Genomic DNA, 20,012 nt, shown 5'->3' with positions numbered 1-20,012 from the left:
CACCTGAAACAAATGCCAACATGCAAATGTCACAAGCACAAAAGATTTGGAGGAAGCTGAGTGGAATCACAGTGGAGCATAGTGTCAGCATAAACACAGATGCACAGGTTAATGGGGAAACATCTGTGCTATACTGCTTTGCCTTAAATGTCTCCTTCAATGTTTGTTCAATAAATGTCCCATTCTTGGTTTTCCAAAACTGGTAACCATGCACAGATGCCTGTGATGATGGTAAACATATGCACCCCATAAATACACAGGATAATTGTTTTAAAACTGCTTATTTTTAAAAGGCTTTTCTATTTTTGTGCCTCTTGCACTATATTCCTCAAGCTATTATCTTGTACTTCTGGCCCCTCCTTAAAATATTACATATGTCTAAAGCTCCCTAATCTCACTTTGTCTAATTTTCTACTGGCATCTGATTTGTATTTACCACATTGATTCCATAATGCTGGCTTGTGGTTTTCAGACTGTCTACATTTCAGCCATGCAAAAATCAGAAGTTTATACAGTCACACATACACACACACACCTTTCTATCCAGGCAAGCAAGATGAATTGTCATAGTTCAAGGTCATATTTGAGTTACACAAAAGCATTTGGGTGTACAACAGAGCTTGGAATGGATGTGACTTGGGGAGAAGGAATGTGGCCTGAGAAGAGTTGCAAGGGTCAGACAGAGAGCCCCAAGAAGCACAGTTGCCACCCTTCCGCCCGTGCCTGAGGCTTTCCACTCCTGGCCTACAGTGAACATAATATAATAGGATACATTTGACCCAACTAACTCAGTATTGTCTACACTAACAGGCAAAGACTGTCCACGAAAGCTGTCTCTGAAGGTTGCAAGGAAACACCATCCTGGAGCTTGAATCTGGGACCTTCTGCATCACGGCCCTTCCCAAGCAGAGAAGGCACTCAACATTCACTTACCTTTCAAGGAGCACATCTGTGTCCTGTCACATGATTGTGCATTCTAGAGAACTTTAGAGCTTGCTGTAGGACAGTGTTTCTCAAACTTGGGTCCCTAGCTGCTGCTGGGCTACAACTCAATGCTGGTTTCACCATAACGTTGGATTTACTAGGAGTGCACCCTAGAAGTCCCAGTACTGCCCTGCAGAGGGTAATTAAGCTGTCTTTTAAAAAAACTTGTATGCAATTATTAATTGCCTTTTGAATCCCCGATAAAATTCTATGCAACTCTAGGACTTCCAAGATCACAGTTTGAAGACCACTTAACACAGACTTTCCCCTTTCCATCTAAAGCAATATGCTATTCTCCCTATTTTTGCTAAATACATGCTAAATTGCAACAGAAAGGACTGTAGCACTTTAGGAAACAAGCAACCACCAAGACTGACTCACAACACCATATTTCTTTAACTTTACTGTTTGGGATATTTATGGTTATACAGTGGTATGAACTTACCGTATTTTTCACCCTATAGGACACACTTTTCCCCCTCCAAAAATGAAGGGGAAATGTGTGTGCGTCCTATGGGGTGAATCTAGGTTTTGCTGAAGCCTGGAGAGCAAGAGGGGTCAGTGCGCACCGACCCCTCTCGCTCTCCAGGCTTCAGGAGAGCCCCACCGCCAGCCCCACAAGCTCGGGGGACAGCGGGGAGGCGGAAGGCCGCCATCCCGCTGTCCCCCGACTTGGTTAGAAGGCTGGCGGGGGGAGAAGAAAATACGGTAATTAGTTTCGGAGGTCCGTTCTTAACCCGAAACCATTCTTAACCTGAGGTGCGCTTTTGCTAATGGGGCCATCTGCTGCCACCGCGCCTCCAGTGCACGATTTCCGTTCTCATCCTGTATCTAAGTTCTCAACCCGAGGTACTACTTCCAGGTTAGCAGAGTTTGTAACCTGAAGTGTTTGTAACCCGAGGTACCACTGTACTGTACAACTTCCATCATAGATTAGGATCAGTTATAACATAGGACTTTCTTTGAGCTGTCTGATAGCAATCTCTTCTTTGTTTTTTCTTCAAAACAGAGTCACCTTCAGATATTGAATAGTTAAAGATGAAGACTAAAATTCAGGCTTCCTTATGCCAATACTAGACCATTTCTGTTTCCTGACTCCCATCCATTTTATCAGGGCATGCACAGAATTTCCTGCTGAAATGAAACAGAAGGCTGCACAACTGCAGTACCTCATTAATTGCCCTTAACACCTTTTATTAGGGAGGGACAATAACTCAAAAGTTGAAAGCATGCTTTGCATGGAGAAAGTCCTATGTTCAATCCCTGACATTTCCAGTTAAAAGGATCAGGCAGCAGGGCTGGGAGAGGGAGAACTACTGGTCACAATAAATAATACAGTGGTGCCCCGCAAGACGAATGCCTCGCAAGACGAAAAACCCGCTAGACGAAAGGGTTTTCCGTTTTTCGAGGCGCTTCGCAAGACGAATTTCTCTATGGGCTTGCTTCGCAAGACGGCAACGTCTTGCGAGTCTTGCGATTTTTTTCGCTTTCCCCCCTTTTTCTAAGCCGCTAATAGCCGCTTTGCCGCTAAGCCGCTAATAGCGCTAAGCCGCTAATAGGGTTGCTTCGCAAGACGAAAAAACTGCAAGACGAAGAGACTCGCGGAACGGATTCTTTTCGTCTTGCGAGGCACCACTGTAGTGGACAAGATACACAGATAGGCTGACCTGGTATAAAGCAACTTCTCATGTTGCTGTTAGAATGAATTGTGAAACCTGTGTTCCATTGTTGGGACAGTCTTAGGTTTATAAATATTCTGGACCTTCTCTGTCAGACATAGGTGCTCAGAACAAGCATTACATTCATATTATTGCTATAGGGCATGTGGTTTTGCTCTATGTCTTCAGATAGATAGATCCTATGGTAAGTGTCAGGGAACTGCCATCGGAGAGACAGGTGGTGGACAGGCTCCAGGAGAATAGGAGAGAATCTGCAGCAGAAGAGGGAACCAGCAGGGGGAGTGCAGGAGTCACAGCGGAGGGGAGGCTCTGGGATGCTTCCAGTGAGAGTAGTGGAGAGGTAACGGGACCCCCGTTGGGAACGCCCACCCTTCGCCGGAAACTGTCACGCAGAGAGTCTCAAAAGCGCATGTCTGTCAAAGAGCTTTTATGTTGGCGTAAATTCCGTAGACGCCCACTGTCAGATTCTACCAGCGACTGACGGAGTCATGCTTTGGGGGCTCCGTTAGTGCATCGGTTTGGATGACCAGCCAAACCCCAGAGGGATCAAGCTTTTACGCACAAGCAGCTCACTATCCCCTCACAGTAAGGAAGGGACAATATGAGCTCATTCTCATTCAAGACACATGCAGAGCAAAGACTATGCAAAGAACAATGACATGACAATTGCGGGGGGGGGGGGGGATGACAAAAGTGGTTCCTCGTAGGAGATTTTAGGAATAAGAACAAGAGCCTGCAGGAAACACCAACATAGAATGCAGAAAGTTAAACAAATCCATTCTTCTTCAGTAACTAAAGAAGGTTTGCAATCCTGCTGTAGCTAGAGTCTTACATCCAGATGTGGACAGACCATGAACTAATAATATGAGACCCTGCATTACAATGCTGAGAATCATAATTGATTGAGTTAAAAATGCATTAAGTTTACCATTATATTCTTCTGTAGTACAAACAGCCAAACTTCATCCCATGACATAACCCTAAAGCAAATCTTCTGTATGTTGATTGACTCACAATGTCTGTTGTTGACATAAAACAGCAGCTTAGCTTTTGAACATCTTTCACAAAAGCTCATCTGCCTCCATTGCCAGTTGATAAAGCTATCAATTTCTTCTCAAATGCTTGTTGTGCATTTAATTCTATGGTGCAATGTGTCTTTATTAACTTCTTGAAAATATTTTAATGAAAGACAGAAAGAAATCAGTGGTACAATGGACAATTATCCTAACAAGCATTTGAGAGAGAGAGAGGTGGATGGGAAGAGCATTCAGAATGAGTTGAGACAGGTGTGAGGGACCCAAAAGTATAAACGGAAGGGACATCTGGAGTGAGACTTGGCTTGACCATAGCTGCAGGTTTGAAGACAGAAATTTATATTGTCTTCAGTCCCTGCCTCAGTCATTGTTTGTAGGCCTGCCATATTATAAGGCAGGGATAACCCACCACTATTATCCTTCTCCCAAATACTTACAGTGGTACCTCGGGTTAAGTACTTAATTCGTTCCAGAGGTCCGTACTTAACCTGAAACTGTTCTTAACCTGAAGCACCACTTTAGCTAATGGGGCCTCCTGCTGCTGCCGCGCCGCCGGAGCACAATTTCTGTTCTCATCCTGAAGCAAAGTTCTTAACCTAAAGCACTATTTCTGGGTTAGCAGAGGCTGTAACCTGAAGTGTATGTAACCTGAAGCATATGTAACCCAAGGTACCACTGTATTTCCCAAGATAAAAACCACATTCTGCAGAGAAATGCCATTCACAACTTGTGCTTAACACTGTACTCCACCTCCCTTTCTGTATATAGCTTATTCTGTATTTCAGTAATCCTTAAGACTAACTGTCCTAAGGCTTTCATTTCGCTTAATAAATATACATTCTCTCCACTCCAAAAATTGTTTAAGTATGACCAAGTGATAACTCTGCGGGATCTATACTTAAAGTTGACTTTCTATGAGTTGTTACCAGTGCTGGGTTGTAACCATGTTGCAGATTTATGTTTAAACATACTTCTTGAATACCCCCACCTACCACACTTTTGGCTGCTTTTAAAAAATGTGCTAAAGTATAATGTGAATGATGATTATGTAAAACAATGGAATTGCTTGTATAATTGCAGCAGTATATCCTTCATTTAGTCTTTATGGCACAGATGCAGTTATACCTACCATTCTATAGAACTTAGCTGTACTCAGTGTGTACAAACTAGCTAACATGGGAAAAGCCTGAAGACAGCAATCATGTAAAAATATATTTAGGAAGAAAAGCAGTAATATCATGTTCCATTATTTCCAAAGAGAAAGAAAAGGTTAGGGCATGATTATGCACCCAGTATTTATTTGTCTTTAAAACAAAGAAACTGTCACACAACATAAGAATTCATCAAAAGAACAAATACAAAATATTGGTCAGGAGACCTGAGGTGTACTTGACCATAAAATACTTATTTCATCATTCTCTGTAAAATGATGTCACTTCATAAGACAAACACCACATGGTTTCTAAAACATGAGAACAGCCTGTAGTGATGAAATCTATGCAGGTTGAATAATTTATCCCTTCAATGCCAATTTGAGACATGGGATATAAGAAAGTAATTCAAAGCAGTAAGAAGAAACACAAGAAAACAAACATGGTTCACAGAAGTAATGCCCTTTTTCAGAATACCAAGTCTCTCTGTCCTGAAGGAAGGAAACAATTTTGATGATAATCAATACCTGCAGAAGCTCACAAAGCAACTGAGAAAGGTCAGAGCCTATACTATCCACACAGCCTTCTTTATAACTTGCTTTCTTCTTGGTGCTTACTGATAATGCAATAATAACTTATTTATAGGGAACATTTTGTTGGAAAAATCATATGTGAAGAGGAACCGCAGGACCCAAAGGGATTTTTCTTGTTTTCAAGTCACTGATAATGCTTTGATCAGAATAAAAGAAGTTGGTTTCTTCTTCTAACATTGATTGTCTGCCCCCCCCTTACAAAATCTTTCATACATCACAATGACTTTTAAAAACCCAGAACATGTGAAACAAGTACAGTGGTACCTCGGTTTATGAACAGTCCTGTTTACGAACAATTTGGTTTACGAACTCCGCAAAACCGGATGTAGTGCCCCGGTTTGCGAACTTTACCTTGGTCTAAGAACGGAATCTGAATGGTGGAAGGGCACCGGCAGAGGGAGGCCTGATTAGGGAAAGTATGCCTCGGTTTAAGAATGGTTTCGGTTCAAGGACGGACTTCTGGAACAGATTAAGTTCATAAATCGAGGTACCACTGTATTTCGTTACATTTTATTATTTGTCTATTGGGGTAGGGATGGTAAGTTTCCTTGAAATTTCCTTTGAAGATTATTCAATCTATTTAGGCAACTTTTCACCAGCCTTGTAAGTTTATTTCATTTAATGTAATAAACACTGAACATATTGATTTCATTCTTATATAATGAAAACAGTCTATTTTAAGTGAATAAGACTGTGTTTGTGTGAAACATGAAGAGACTAGGCAATACACCAGACTTAGGGTAAAGCAATTTGGGGTTTCTAGTTGGGCCAAGAGATTGCAAAGCTATCCTGAGCTGATGTAGACCATACATTAACTGCCAAGTCTGAGCACTGAAGCTGCTTCCAAAAACCAGCCAGCACAATGTTAATCCTAGTAGTAGAAGCAGCTTGCAAATATCAACATCAGTCATCTTTGTAGCATTGCAATCTTGTTTTCTATTTTGTGCATGGTGTGTGTCACTTACAGAACTCAGACATACATATTGTCTGAAAGAAGGTTTTGATGGATGTCAGACAATCACATGGGTCAGTACTGCTACCTGGCATCAAAGGCAAGGGATGTTCAGAGTTGAAGAGTATGCAGCTACTTCCTATCCTCACTTGCTGAGATGTTATGGTGAAGAATATTAGACTTTGGGCCCAAATTGAAGCCTTATGCAGAAAAGATAGCAGTTGTACAATCATGTTATATGGAAAAAAAACTTTGAGAAGGACACAGTGGGGAAATTTGGACCACAAGCTTTCATAAATCCTGTTTGAAGATGGCCGATGTGACGTTGTAATAGTAGCAACCACTTCAGGACATCCATATCTCTGCTCAATGTTCCACTTGGATTGAACAGATTATGCTTGACCCAGCTGAAAATAAGGTAGGATTCTGCCTGAAGATGGAAGATTTCACTGTAGAGCTGTCAGTGTGAATGAGCACTGATGGAAATAGAGAAGGGCAAGGCACACTGCCCACAACTCAAGCCAATTAATGCTGTGGGCAGATTCCATCAGAGTCCATAAACTGTGGGTAAACTTTCCCTAGCAGGGGAGCTCTCCAGCAGGATTGTTTCTGGATCTTGGCACAGACACCCTTGTGGAGATTCTGGAGACACGTCAACCAACAAAAATATTTGTGGAATGGTCAAAGGAGCTTGTACCAGGTATTGGAAATGTGTGACTGGAACAGCAAGAGGAACTACTGAAGCTTAAAAGTGTGGTGATACGCCCAAGGTACAATCTGGGTGGTTAATACAAAGAGACTCTGGGCTCTCACCAGAAGTGTGACATCTACAGAAGGCTTTTGCAACAGTGAACGAGCCATTTCCCAAATGGCCACAATCTGTTCTGGAGAAAAAGAAAAATGATGGCAATGTGTCCAGAATGGCACTCAGGTATATATGCTGCCTCATAATCAGGTGGTTCTTTTCCATGTGTGTGTTGTTTTTTAGAAACCTGTGGTCCCTCAGGGCTGAAAGAGATTCAAATATAGTTTGAAGCATGATGAAAAGTGTTCACTTGTACCAATAGACCAGTGGTTTTCAAAGGATGTGTCAAGAGAGGATGGCAAGTATGGTGGAGAGATTCAAGGACAATCAAAGAAATATTTAAACATTTCAATGTGTTGCCAAAGTGTCGAAAATGGCCCTCAGGTGTAGATACGGACTCACAGCCAGGTGGCTCTTTTCAATATTTTTTTTTAGAAATCCATAGTACCTCCAAACTGAAAGTGTGATTCAAAGCATGATGAAAAGCGTTCACCTGCACCCTTTGCAGCTGAGGAAGACTGGCCAGGTTTTCGCCCAGAAGCTGACTACAGATGTCATTGGAATGGCTGTCTGTTCAAGGATGGGTAGAATGGGCAAGCATCATGGGCCCTACCAAAGGGGTGTCTCCATGGAAAAGGTTGTGATATGTGTGATATTGAATAAAGAGAAGATAGGGCTTCTGATCTGAGTGACAGTAGTTAGAATAGTTTTGTGCTTCTCCCGGGGCCTACCAAGATCTTGAAGGCCTTGTCTCCAAACAGGTTAGTTCCCAAATACAAAGCTATAAATAAGTTTATTCTGGATGTATTATCTGCATCCCAATGGCAAAGAGAGAGGATTTGACATGTAACAACTTCATCAGCCATTGAGTGGGCAGTAAAGTGTGTGGCATCCAGGGTTACATCTTGCATGAAAGCAAGATGCTCTATGAAGTTGCAGCAAAGCTTTTCAAACCTGCTCTGGTTCTTGATATTGATCACTCAACAGTTCATCATTAGGAGATGATGAACTAAGGACATCACTGTAGCCAGTTTTGACACTAAACTGCATATATAGTTGGAAAGGGGGACTATATACTCCTTTCCCCTTACTCACTTACAGCTATCAATGCAATCTAGCCCCTATGCCAGGGACCAGCAGCAATCTGGTGAGTGTGTGATGGTGGCAGGGAAGGGGGGGAGAGAGGCTGGCCCAGGAGAGGGGCCTAGAAATTTTTGGGGTTTGGTGTCACCCATAAGGCAGGAGGCAGGGTAGGAGGAATAGAAAGGGTCAAAGCAGTCAGATATGGAGGTGGGGACACAGGTCGTGTTGGAAGTGGAGGAAGAGGCTGTTTGGGTGAGTGGCAGGCTGGTCAAATCCCTGCAATCCCCTGTCTCCTAGAACTAAGAGAGAAGCACAGTGACAATTTCCATGCAGAAAAAAAATCTCCAGTTGCTTGAGCACACTCCATCAGACAAAGGAACATAAGCTCAGTGTAGCTTCAAGTGCTCCACTGGGCACAAGCCTGGAAAAGTTAATACCATCTCTATGGAGATGCTAGAAGTATGTGTCCATGTGTATCTGGTGCTGTAAGTGTGTGCTTTTGTCAATAAAGAATTAACAGTCGGCTGTTTGCCTTCCTTGACTGGGTGTGCTCAAGACACCCCCATGAGTGGAAGAACAAAGAAGTTACAACCATGGCTTGCAAACGTGAAGGAAAAGAATGCCTGTTCCTTTGGTCAACTGATTTGTCCCAGAGAGTGTTCTAATGTGGTAACACAATGGACAAACCAATCATAAATACGCTGCAGTACAGCAGTTAATAGTAGTTAACCTCGGACTACAGATGTGTACTACCTCCTAACCAACAAACCATGCCTCGTTTTTATAAAAGTGTCAAGTATCTTTGAGTACCTCCAATTACTTGATTTCAATTTATTTTTATATTCATCTATCAAAATTAAAGCACAGAAAACAAACATACTTTTTTCTGGATGATACTTCTTTGTCATGAATGTGTTGGTGGTGATTTCCAGTTACAACAGATTTGTAAAAATACAATAAAAATATGTTCTGTTTTCTTAAAATCCTATGGTTAAGAATTTACAATAAAATAAAATTGCATGTAGTGAAATTATACTCTGAGGACTGTTTACATTACAGACGCTTCAGGTTACAGACTCCGCTAACCCAGAAATAGTACCTCGGGTTAAGAACTTTGCTTCAGGATGAGAACAGAAATCACACGGTGGCGTGGCGGCAGCGGGAGGCCCCATTAGCTAAAGTGGTACCTCAGATTAAGAACAGTTTCAGGTTAAGAACGGACCTCCAGAACGAATTAAGTTCTTAACCCGAGTTACCACTGTAGTTACGCAACAGATTAAGGCTTGCTGCTGGCAATATGGATCAACATGCTCAGCAAATGGCTGAGCAGTATTGATAATTCTAGGCAATTTGAATACTCCCTGAAGGCAAGCATCATATTCTGGGCCATGTTTTTTTCATCCACCCCTTATGATGCACTTAATTACAACAACCCACAGGCAGCCACTGGGCAAAACATAAGCAAGAGCCCAATCTAAGATGAGTGAAAGTGAGAAATGGTTGGTGGGAAATTTCTGTCTCACAGATAATTCTATACACATGTATGAGACAGCTATGAAAAACAAACCATGATCCACTTGAAAAATGTACTGGTATTCAAAATCTAGGAAAAAACTCCACACAACAGATTGCATTTTAAGACCTACAAGCAGATTTCAACTTATGGAAAGTGCTTTATTGCCTCTTCCTTTCCATCACAATACCTGGCAACACCCCTCCTTCAAAATGCTACACCTGAAGTTGGGGATCAGACTATTTCCAGCCTGCCACTTTTACATATTTTTGTTCCTAAATCTATTCTGTAACATTTTAGCATTTATTTGCAAAATTGTTTTTTGATATATATTTTTCAAATTATGAATCTCTAAAGGCATTTTTATACTTTTCCTCTGAATCGAGAACTACAGCTGGATGAACAAATGAACAGAAATCAATTGACCCCCACCACAGAAGCGGAAAAGTTTTCATTTCTGCAAGCAGCTCTTTGAATCCAATTCAGCAGTTCTTGCATCATAAAGAGACTAGTGTGTGATATGAGGCTTACACACAGTTCCTGATAGGGCAGAGAGTTCCATGTTTCTCTTAAGCTCTACTTAAATCAATGGGGCTTAAGTGCATATTAAGTATACAGAACATTATTAGGCCGTGCTAAGAAGCAGCTAGTTGTTTATTACTGTCATCCTATCAGAGGCATCTAAAATTTTAAATACCATAGTTTTTTAAACAGTTAAAGAATACCCCCTAGATAGGAGATATGGCACCTTATAAACTTTATGAAAACATATCACTGTACATGGAAAAAAAATAACAAAAATTCCAGCTGTTAAATTAGAATATTGGTTAATAATCTGAACTAGTTTTATACTTGGCAACATTAAATCCATCTTAGTTATCTGTCTTCATTAACAGCATGTGCTAGAAACCATATATAATATAAAAGAACAAAGAAAGAAAGAAATGCAGTTAAGTGTAGAAATAAATAAATTTATTTAGAAACGTAAGGGAGAGGGGGATACTCACCAAGAACAGTGTCCGGAATGTACTTATATCTCCAAAGAATTCCTCAACACTAACAGTTTTGGGATCAAAACAGAAATAGTCCCCCAAATTGTCGTATAACTTGGTCATATTGTTGTGCATGTTAGATAACTTCTCGTACTGCTCTCTAGCACTCTTCGCAAAGCTGTACACTTAAAGTTAAGGAAGTTCAAATAAAATCAGTAGCAAAACAGTTTAAAATAAGATTGCTTTGTCACTTAAATGCATTCCTCCTAATTACTGAATTTGTTAATTGATGACTTTATATAGATACCATGCTTCACACATTCTAATATGCTTTAAGCACAATAAAATCCACCAGGCTATCGTTTTTTCACATGTGCCCAACGTAACTTTACTTTCTATAGAACTGCTGATTGTATGGCAAGGTATGCAGGTTGTGCTCCTTGAGTCTGGTCTTGACCAAAGTGTGAACACTGAACCTGCAAAGAATAAGGAAATAACATCACTTATAGAAACACATTTTCCCCATGAGATCAGCAGCAAGTCTAACCAGTTTATTGTGATTTATTTATTTTAAAGTGGTTTTACTTATAACACAACAAGAAAACAACACATAAACCATGGTCAAAAAACAATGTAAAAGATTATCTGATTACTATGCAAAAAAGAAAAAAGAAAAAAAAAGAAAAAAAAAGATTCTTCCACATAGTAATATACAGATAATAGCAGCTATCTACTGTCGTCTTCTTTTTGGCATTTTTCTTAGCTATCACAAGACATTAAAGCTCAATACATCTGGAACAAAAAGGCATATGACCATCATTGGTTTAGATGGTTCCTATATTACATTTATCTATTCACACTTTGAAGTCAGGTGCAGGGAAACCACCAGAATATGGTTACAGGAAAGCATTTAACCATCAAAATGGTCAGATACAAATAGCACATACATAAATAAGAAATATGGACTTAATTGCCTCTAATCCTACAACACTGCAGCTTTGACTATCTGGGGGCTATTTCAAACACAAGTAGGGAACCCTAAAAATTGTGGTAGAGCAATTAAATGTATACTTAATCCTCCCAGCAGAATAAGTAGCTTACAATATTTTAGAAGTGGGGGTGTTAGCAATACAAATATTTGTTTAAACACAGGATATTTTTCAGTGCTATTGGCTGAATATTAGTGTGTCTTCCCATGCAGTGAAGTAAAATTAAACAAGGAATGGTTTGCATTGTTCCAAGTGCCACTATTCTGTTATAGTAAGCACACTGCAGCTTTTTATTAGCAACTGAAGAGGACTGGAAATCAACCTGAGATCTACTTAACCTTCACAACAATTGCAGTTACAAATTGCATAATTGTTACCTAAAGCGGAAGGAAGCAATCTCACACAGAAGTTAGACTTTTAGAACAACGTGAAGGCAAATAAAGGTTAACATTCTATTAAGAGAATAATTAAGGCATATTGCTCCCATTCTTCTGTTTCAAATTAAATAAATGTTTCATTTAATTATTATTTTTTAAAAAAGTTGTTGAAAATGTAGCTTTTCATTTTAACCAACTGCAGGCTGAATGGTTGTGTTATAGTGGTGGCTTTAGCCTTGAACAAGCTGGTATTTGCAAGTGGCACACTGACTTTGGAAAGCTTTTCCTTATCAGGTGTGAGTTGCACCAACATTGACTGAGTTTCAGCAGCAGGAAACAATAGGGCTGCTGACTCAAGCATTTGACTAAAGGGTGTTTCTCACCTGGTTAACATAGTTGTGTCTAAGTATATTGTTGTTTTTACTTAAGCTGTATTTAAATGAAATGTTCCTTTATTGTAATTTAATGCTGCATCTCACTCTGGGATTTTGTGAACAATGAATAATTTAAATAAATTAAGTGTTTGCTGCACACCAGTACTGCATTTTCCGTATTTCTGCCAATGTTCTTCTAGTGAGCACACCAAATCTTTAAAAGTCAGGCCAATTTATGTATCTTTCTGTCTATAAAGCTGCTGTTTAGATGTACACAACATAGAGACATCCAAATACAAAGCACACAGAAAGGGGATGCACTGGAGTTTTGCTACCTCATATTTTAGACTCGACCTGTCAAAGTTTTGGCTTCTGTTTTAAACCTTTTTAAGAATGTACTCTTGATGCGCTGTGAATAGAGTGATAAACTGTAGAGTCTTCCAGTGATATATTCTACTTACTGTTTTTGGTAACTGATTTCTAATAAAAAATGAAGAACTTCTTAAAATCGTGTTTGGGATGGTGGGGCAATGGATCAAACATTCATAGTTCTTTTAACGTAAAGAATTATAGACAAACCATTGCAGAGAGAAATGGTAAAAAACACTTTTTAAAGTTGAAACTACAATAAGGTTTCAGACATAAAAGGGGGTTGAGACAAAATGAAGAGCAAATTATATATATATCTGAGATTCAAAGAACTATGAACACAGCTCCAAGAGTCTAAGTGGGCTATGGACTTCTATTTCCTTCAAAGAGCAGTTCTGCACCACACCCCCATCATACCACAGGTTAACTTATTTTGAAACCCAGGAGAGCTTCAAAATCAGTCATGTAAGGTTGATGGACGTAGACCAGAGAGATCTTGATTCAAAAATCTGCTCAGCCACAAAACTTACTAAGCTACCTCGGTGCAGTGCTTTTTACCTTAACTTAACCTGATGCATAGGATGGTTGATATGCTGAAGAAGTTTGGGAATGATGGTGAAAACCATGTACACTGCTCTGCACTGGGTAGGAAAAATAATTTTCTCGGTGGCTAAAAGTGTCAAAAAAAAAAAAATCCATAAAACCTATAACACAACACAAGATTTAGAAAACAAACAACCTTTAATGCAAGATACAGAAATGCATCTAAACTATATAATAATGTTGTCTCTCTTGACTGCTAAGATGCAGGCAATTGAGGTTTCCATTATTCAGCTGTCAAGGAACTCCCATTTCGAAATGTCGAGTGCCTACTGCATTTGTCTTTTCCCTGTGGAGGAACTGTATGAGGGGATTTCACTTGCTCACTTTTATCAGACCTACTTCCATCTTAAAGTGGCTGTCTTCTCCTCTTATTAGCAGGAAGTAAAAGCCAACAGGCAGGGAAGCAAGCAAAATGTGAGTCAAGAGGAAGATGTGTAAAGGAACTGAGAAAAGGAAATTAAATATTATTATTACTATTATCATCATCATCATCATCATCATCAACATCATCATCATCCAGTAGCACCTTAGAGATCAACTAAGTTTGTTCTTGGTATGAGCTTTCATGTGCATGCTAAGAACAAACTTAGTTGGTCTCTAAGGTGCTACTGGACAATATTTTTATTTTTTTATATATATTTCAGAACAACATGGCTACCTACCTGAATCTATGATTATGACGATGATATAAGTTGGCTATTGCATATGGATTTGTGCTAAATATCAGCCAGTCATATTACAATATGAAGATAATTTGTTGCCAACAAATTTTGTTTGACAAAAGTGTGTCTGATCTGTGACTGCACCTGGGTGTCCAGGTTTTGCTCCCTACCTCAATAGCCTTCTGCTAAGAAGTAAATTCTTCTCTTTTTAGAAGGCTTTTGGGCTGCAAAATGTTGCTAGAGCATGGGTTTTTACATTATATAGATGTGTACCCATTAAAAACAAAAATGTGATTCTGCTCTCATTGTTTCCTCTCTGTCACAACATTGAGCTAGTTTACCCGAATTCATACTTTTGGAGACTTTTAATAAATATTTTAAAAGTTAGCAAGCTGGTGGAAGTTATTCCAGTTACTAAATTAAGTACGTGTAGAAAAGAGAGAAATGCTTTACAAAGCCTGCAAACAATGAAGATATGAATGGAATGACGTGGCGGGGGAGGGATATCTTTCACAGCAGGCAGCATACCATTGTCAGCATAGAGTATAAAGGACTAGGGACTAACCTGATGGAATAAATTGACACTGACACTGAAGTGAAGAGGGAAGTGACAAATGAACATCTTCCAGAGAACAGCTGACATAACTAATTTAAAGGGAACATGTGAAAGAATTTTGAAGTTTTCTCCTTCATACCACATACTTCATAATACTATATGGAAGCTGCTGTTTTCTGAAGATTTTTTTTTAATAGTTCACACTGGTCCCAATATGAAATAAACAGACTTACAGAACAGCAGTAAGACTGAATGATACTATTATTAAAGAAGGGAAGTGTCATTTTCTAATATGCATATCCAAATATTGTTATTAACTCTGGATAAACCACCACTTACAAATCCATGAAAGCTCTGCAGACTTCTACCATTTCGTTTTTGTAGCTCAGTGGAACAGAAAGGGAAAGAGAAAACTCAATGAAAAGGGCAGTTGGACAACCACCTTTCTTTTGCTGGGAGAAGGCAACAAATAAGGACATAATCCTGCTAGAGCTGTAATTTGAAACATTTTATGTTTCAGCTAACACCTGTGCTTTGTTAATTTCCTTCATTTTCGCTGCATATTTGACAGTAAACACCACTATACAACTGGATGTTATTAATCACTGTGTGCTGCCAGTGGAGGGAAAAGAAAGAAAGGGGTTGGAAGAGGTTTGCAACTCGTGCAGAGCCGCTTCCCAATGAAAGAACCCCAAGCAATCATAGGGAACAAAGAACAACTTGCTATTTATAAATATAAAATACACTGCAGTAGCAGAGCAAAATAACAGCACAAGTAAATGTTTCTCTTTAAAAACCAAGGTTTGCTAAAGTAACAACAACAAAAGCAACACAAACAAAAGATTGCTCATTGACGTGCATAGCATTATGAAGAAATGAAGTGACCTCGGTTATCTAGTTCTTTCATTAACAAAAATACATGAATATTCAGTAGGAAGAGTGGGAACAAAACAATTCAGTTTTCATAGGTCCTGTTCCTTGCAGAAATCACAAGGCTGATGTAGCACATATATGACATGTATAAATGTTTTATGTGCTTCACACAGTTTACCTCAATCCTTTTTCAATGATGTCATCCATTAATACCAGATTGTGAAGCTTAGTAATCACCAGCAATTCTTACCAATAATTCCTCTCAACAGATTGTTAATTCATACAACTGTGCAATCTAATTGGCCCCTAGCTTGATGCAGTTGTCATTTGAGGTGTTTGCAGCAAGCACAAATTATTGTCTTGAATGCCAGAATATCATTTTAAAACAAATTGGCAAGCCTTGTCAAACCTTGACCCTAACAGTCGAATCATTTGTGAATGATAACTTGGAAGAAAGCACCACTGAATTTGAAGTGAGTTTCTCCAAATTAAGTATGGACAGGAGCCTAGCCTAAACCATGTTAAACAGGACATGTTGATACACTGATATTTAGAACTGAACTGACCACAGCAGTAATATAAACAGAGGCAAATAAAATAAACCTTGGACAGAAATTATCATTAGTGAGCTTTGATGCCCTTTTAAAAAAGTTTTTGAAGAAAAAGCTATCACCCTGGAAGGGACTTTTTCTCATCTTTAGTGACAAAATTAGTGTAAATATGTAACAAGATAAGAAGAGCCTGCTGGATCAGGTCCATCTAGCCCAGTGTTCTGTTCTCACAGTGGCCAACCAGAGGCCTGTGGGAAACCAGCAAGCAGGACTTGAGCATAAAAGCAGTGTCTCTCCTTTGATTTTCAGAAGCATTCCAAGTATATGACCACCACTGCCTCCTGTGGGAGCAAGTTCCATTATCGAACGATGTGAAGATATAGCTGTCTAAATGTAGCATATAACTAAAGGGAATCCAACAGAAAAAGTTGCACTATAAAGAACTTAAGAATACTGAATCAAACTGAAGCACCAAGTTTTCAGGTATCAGTGGTACAAAAAATTGTAAAGGAAAGGCAGACTGGAACAATGGAGTCTTCAAGGCATATGTTTGAAGGTCTATGCTAAAGGGGTGTTTTGTTGTGCCATAGGAAATTTCACAAACATGGGGGCTACCACTGAGAAGGCTCTTTCCCAGAGTTTTAGCCACATCCATTGGCCACGACTTGCTGTTGAACTTTGGGACAGAGCTTACTAAAAGGCTTTGGGGGCAGGAATACCTTCAGATAGCTAGAACAACAATTTAAGTTTTTTATTAAAAAAATGACACTATTGAGTAAGAGTTTCCTTTACATTCCTCTTTTCATACATTACTGCAGAAACTCAGCATGACATTTATTGAAGCTTACTTAAACCTGATGCCTATTACCATTTTATAATGAAGACACATGAATAGACTATAACCCATGTCCTTTTGGTTTAATTAATATTGAGGATTTTGCACCTATTATTACAAATTCTTCTTTCAATAATATACTGAAGGAACAATTTTCTGGTCAGTTCTTAAGGAGATATCTGAAGAAGTATATCCAAGAGAATAATCAATATGACATGCCTATGAAAGATATGCAAAAACTGCACTTTTTCTAGTTGCAACAATTGATGTCAAGGTTTGTTTTTGTTTTTTAAAAAAGGAGAATGCTATACTCCATCATCACAGAGAGTCAGAATTTTATATCAGCTTGTTCTTTTTGCCTGCCCTGGGTAACTCCTCCTGAAGGAACAAGCTCACAGTTTGGGGGTGCTTCTGGCTCCAGCTCTGTCACTGGAGGCTCAGGTAGCCTTTATGACTAGAAGTGCCTTCTACCAACTGCAACTGGTTTGACAGCTACAGCCATTCCTGGACTGGAAAAGCCTTGCCACAGTAGCTTATGTGTTGGTTACTGCAATGAGCTCTATGTGAAGCTTCCCTCACACTTGATCCAGAAGCTGCAGCAAGTACATAAAGCTGCAGCATGACTGCTGACAGGAGTGAGGCCTTGTCAGCATTAAACACCTCAGAGATTTGCTGTGGTTGCAGATTTGCTATCCTCTAAGTTCAAGGTGTTATTATTAGCATATAAAGCCCTCAACAACCTGGGAACAGTTTACCTTCAAGATCACCTTACCCTACACATGCTCTCTTGACCACTTCAATCGATGGAATTGGCATTACTAATATCACATAATACCCGCTCCGCATTTGTAAGAACGTAATCATTTAGTGTGGCAGCACATACACTTTGGAACTTCCTGCCTAATGAAATCAAGTGCCGTCAATGTCCTTTTTTCAGCACCTGCTAAAAACATTGCTGTTTAGACAAGCCTACCCAGATGCTGAGAAAGTATAGGTAATTTTAATCTGTTTTAGTATTTTAACTTTTTAATGTTTTAAAATAGGGTTGTAATTTTCCCTTGGTTTTACTGCTTTGTCTTTTGTAAAGCACTTCGAGGGGGGTTTTATTTTTACAATTAAGCAGTGTATATATTTTTTATAAATAAATGAAGTAAATAAATGAAAGTATACAATTTTGTTTGGATTTGTGTACATTTTATTTAGGTTAACTTGTGATATCCTTATATGAATGTATAGCCCATTTGATTGCCCATTACTTGCTTTGGGATTTTCCTATGCCTACGTACAAATGAACAAATTTTAATCAGAAATTTGAAGGCAATTTGTTTCATTTCAATTTATATTTAAGACATTTTTATTCTCTACTTATCAGGACCTAGCAGTATGTTAAAAATACTATTCATGAATTTGTCTCCACTTTTGACATCCCTTTCCCAGAACATTGCAACTTATCTTGCATTGCTTTCCTAGCGAAAAGCCCCTCCTCTAAACACACACACTTTTGCTACTGGGACAAATAGCTGCTTAGAGAGGATTTTCATTGGGAAAATGTGGGAGGGGCATTAAATCCCTTCACCTCTCCTACAGTGCTGAACAAGTTTGTGCCTCTCTGCTAATGGTAAAATAAATGCATGGAGATGCATTCACGCATCTCCATTGTAACATATAGTTGAGTCTTTGGTGCTCCAGGTGAGGATGAAATGAATTATCTGTTGATTGTGTGCTAAAACCCCCAATTAACTGTTGAAACATTAAAAGAACAAAAAAGGGAGGGGCATTATTTCATAATATAATCTTCCTCAACTGCTTTGAGCTAAACAATACTTTAATATTCCTCATGGAAACTTTTAATTTTCAGCTTCTGCTTACGCCCCAAATTTATTGTGAGACCATACATACTGAAACTAATATTTGGAATTAATCCAAAATATACATGGAGCAGCTGAGATGTATGCCTACTCAAAGAGTATCTGATAGCTCCTGAATTAATACACAGGAAACTCCACAAAATGGATTCAGGTTAATAGTGAAGGAAGTATACTAATGACCAATTATATACAGATTCCTCCCTGCTTATTCATCCAAATGAAAGTGACTGAAGAAAAACACTACTATTGGGAAGTTTAGGAGTGGCTGTAATAGGGAGGGGAAATAGCATTATTGTCAAGTCAAGTCAAGTTATATTGCGGCAAAAGCCAGTGACACAGAACACCACAAGATCAAACAAAAGGAAATCAACAACAGCATCAAGAAGAAGAAAAAAAAAGAAAATTATTACACAAGGGAGCTTCGCAGTGTGCCATTCAACAAAAGAGATTTACGCTTCCTGATTGCTAAAGTGCAAAATTTGGCCACCTCATATGATATTGAGCTTGAGGAATCTTCCAGAAGGTATTTTCGTAGAATTTCGGGGGAGGATTCCAAATAATGTTGAAGGGGTATAAATTTTGATAAAAGCGGCAAAATAAGTTGAACTCGTTCTTCACTATAGAATTCGCAAAATAGAAGGATGTGAGTGACAGATTCTACCTTATTAGACATACAGGGGCAGAGACGCGCATGCATTGGTACCCGCGTAAATTTGCCGTACAGCACTGCTGAGGGCATTGTCTCAAAGCGGGCTCTGGAGAAAGCCCATCTATAAGCTTCGTTAGTGATGTTAGTTAAGTAAGGGGCAGCTGAAAAATTAGACCAAGCTTTTAAAGATCTATACGTCTCCGGGAGTAGGGCGTCTTCTTGTTGTAATTCGACATCGTAGAGTCTCTGAGTGATAATTACTTTAGCCTTGTTCAGAGTTCCAATAAGAAGATTTTCAGGGTTTAGGCCAATTTGTTTGATCTTGTTAGTTATTTGCATAAGCCAAGGAGGATAGGGAACTGCAGCCCGGAAGTAAGGTAACAGTCCCTTAGGATTGTAATGGATTTTCAACCAGAGGGATATTGCTTGCTCCCAGACTTTTAATTCCACTCTGGGCAGTCCTGCCTCTTGCCTTAAGACTGCATTAGGTGTACACTTTGGGGTAGCAAATAATGATCTT

At 39.2% G+C, this 20,012-nt stretch overlaps 1 protein-coding gene across 7 annotated transcripts in view; it reads right to left on the bottom strand.

Moving 5' to 3' along the window:
- Positions 1–20,012, bottom strand: part of DIAPH2 (diaphanous related formin 2) — a 358,462-nt gene that overhangs the window by 131,297 nt on the left and 207,153 nt on the right. For all 7 annotated transcript variants that reach the window (XM_081847906.1, XM_081847907.1, XM_081847908.1 and 4 more), the window contains one exon: positions 10,802–10,966. In XM_081847906.1, coding sequence (XP_081704032.1) covers positions 10,802–10,966 — 165 coding nt within the window. The remainder of the gene's footprint in view (positions 1–10,801; positions 10,967–20,012) is intronic.

This window comes from Podarcis erhardii (assembly GCF_964252035.2).
Source record: "Podarcis erhardii genome assembly, chromosome: Z".
Lineage (NCBI taxonomy): Eukaryota > Metazoa > Chordata > Lepidosauria > Squamata > Lacertidae > Podarcis > Podarcis erhardii.
The sequence above is the reverse complement of the archived record's forward strand: the minus strand, read 5'-3'. Positions and strand labels throughout refer to the sequence as shown.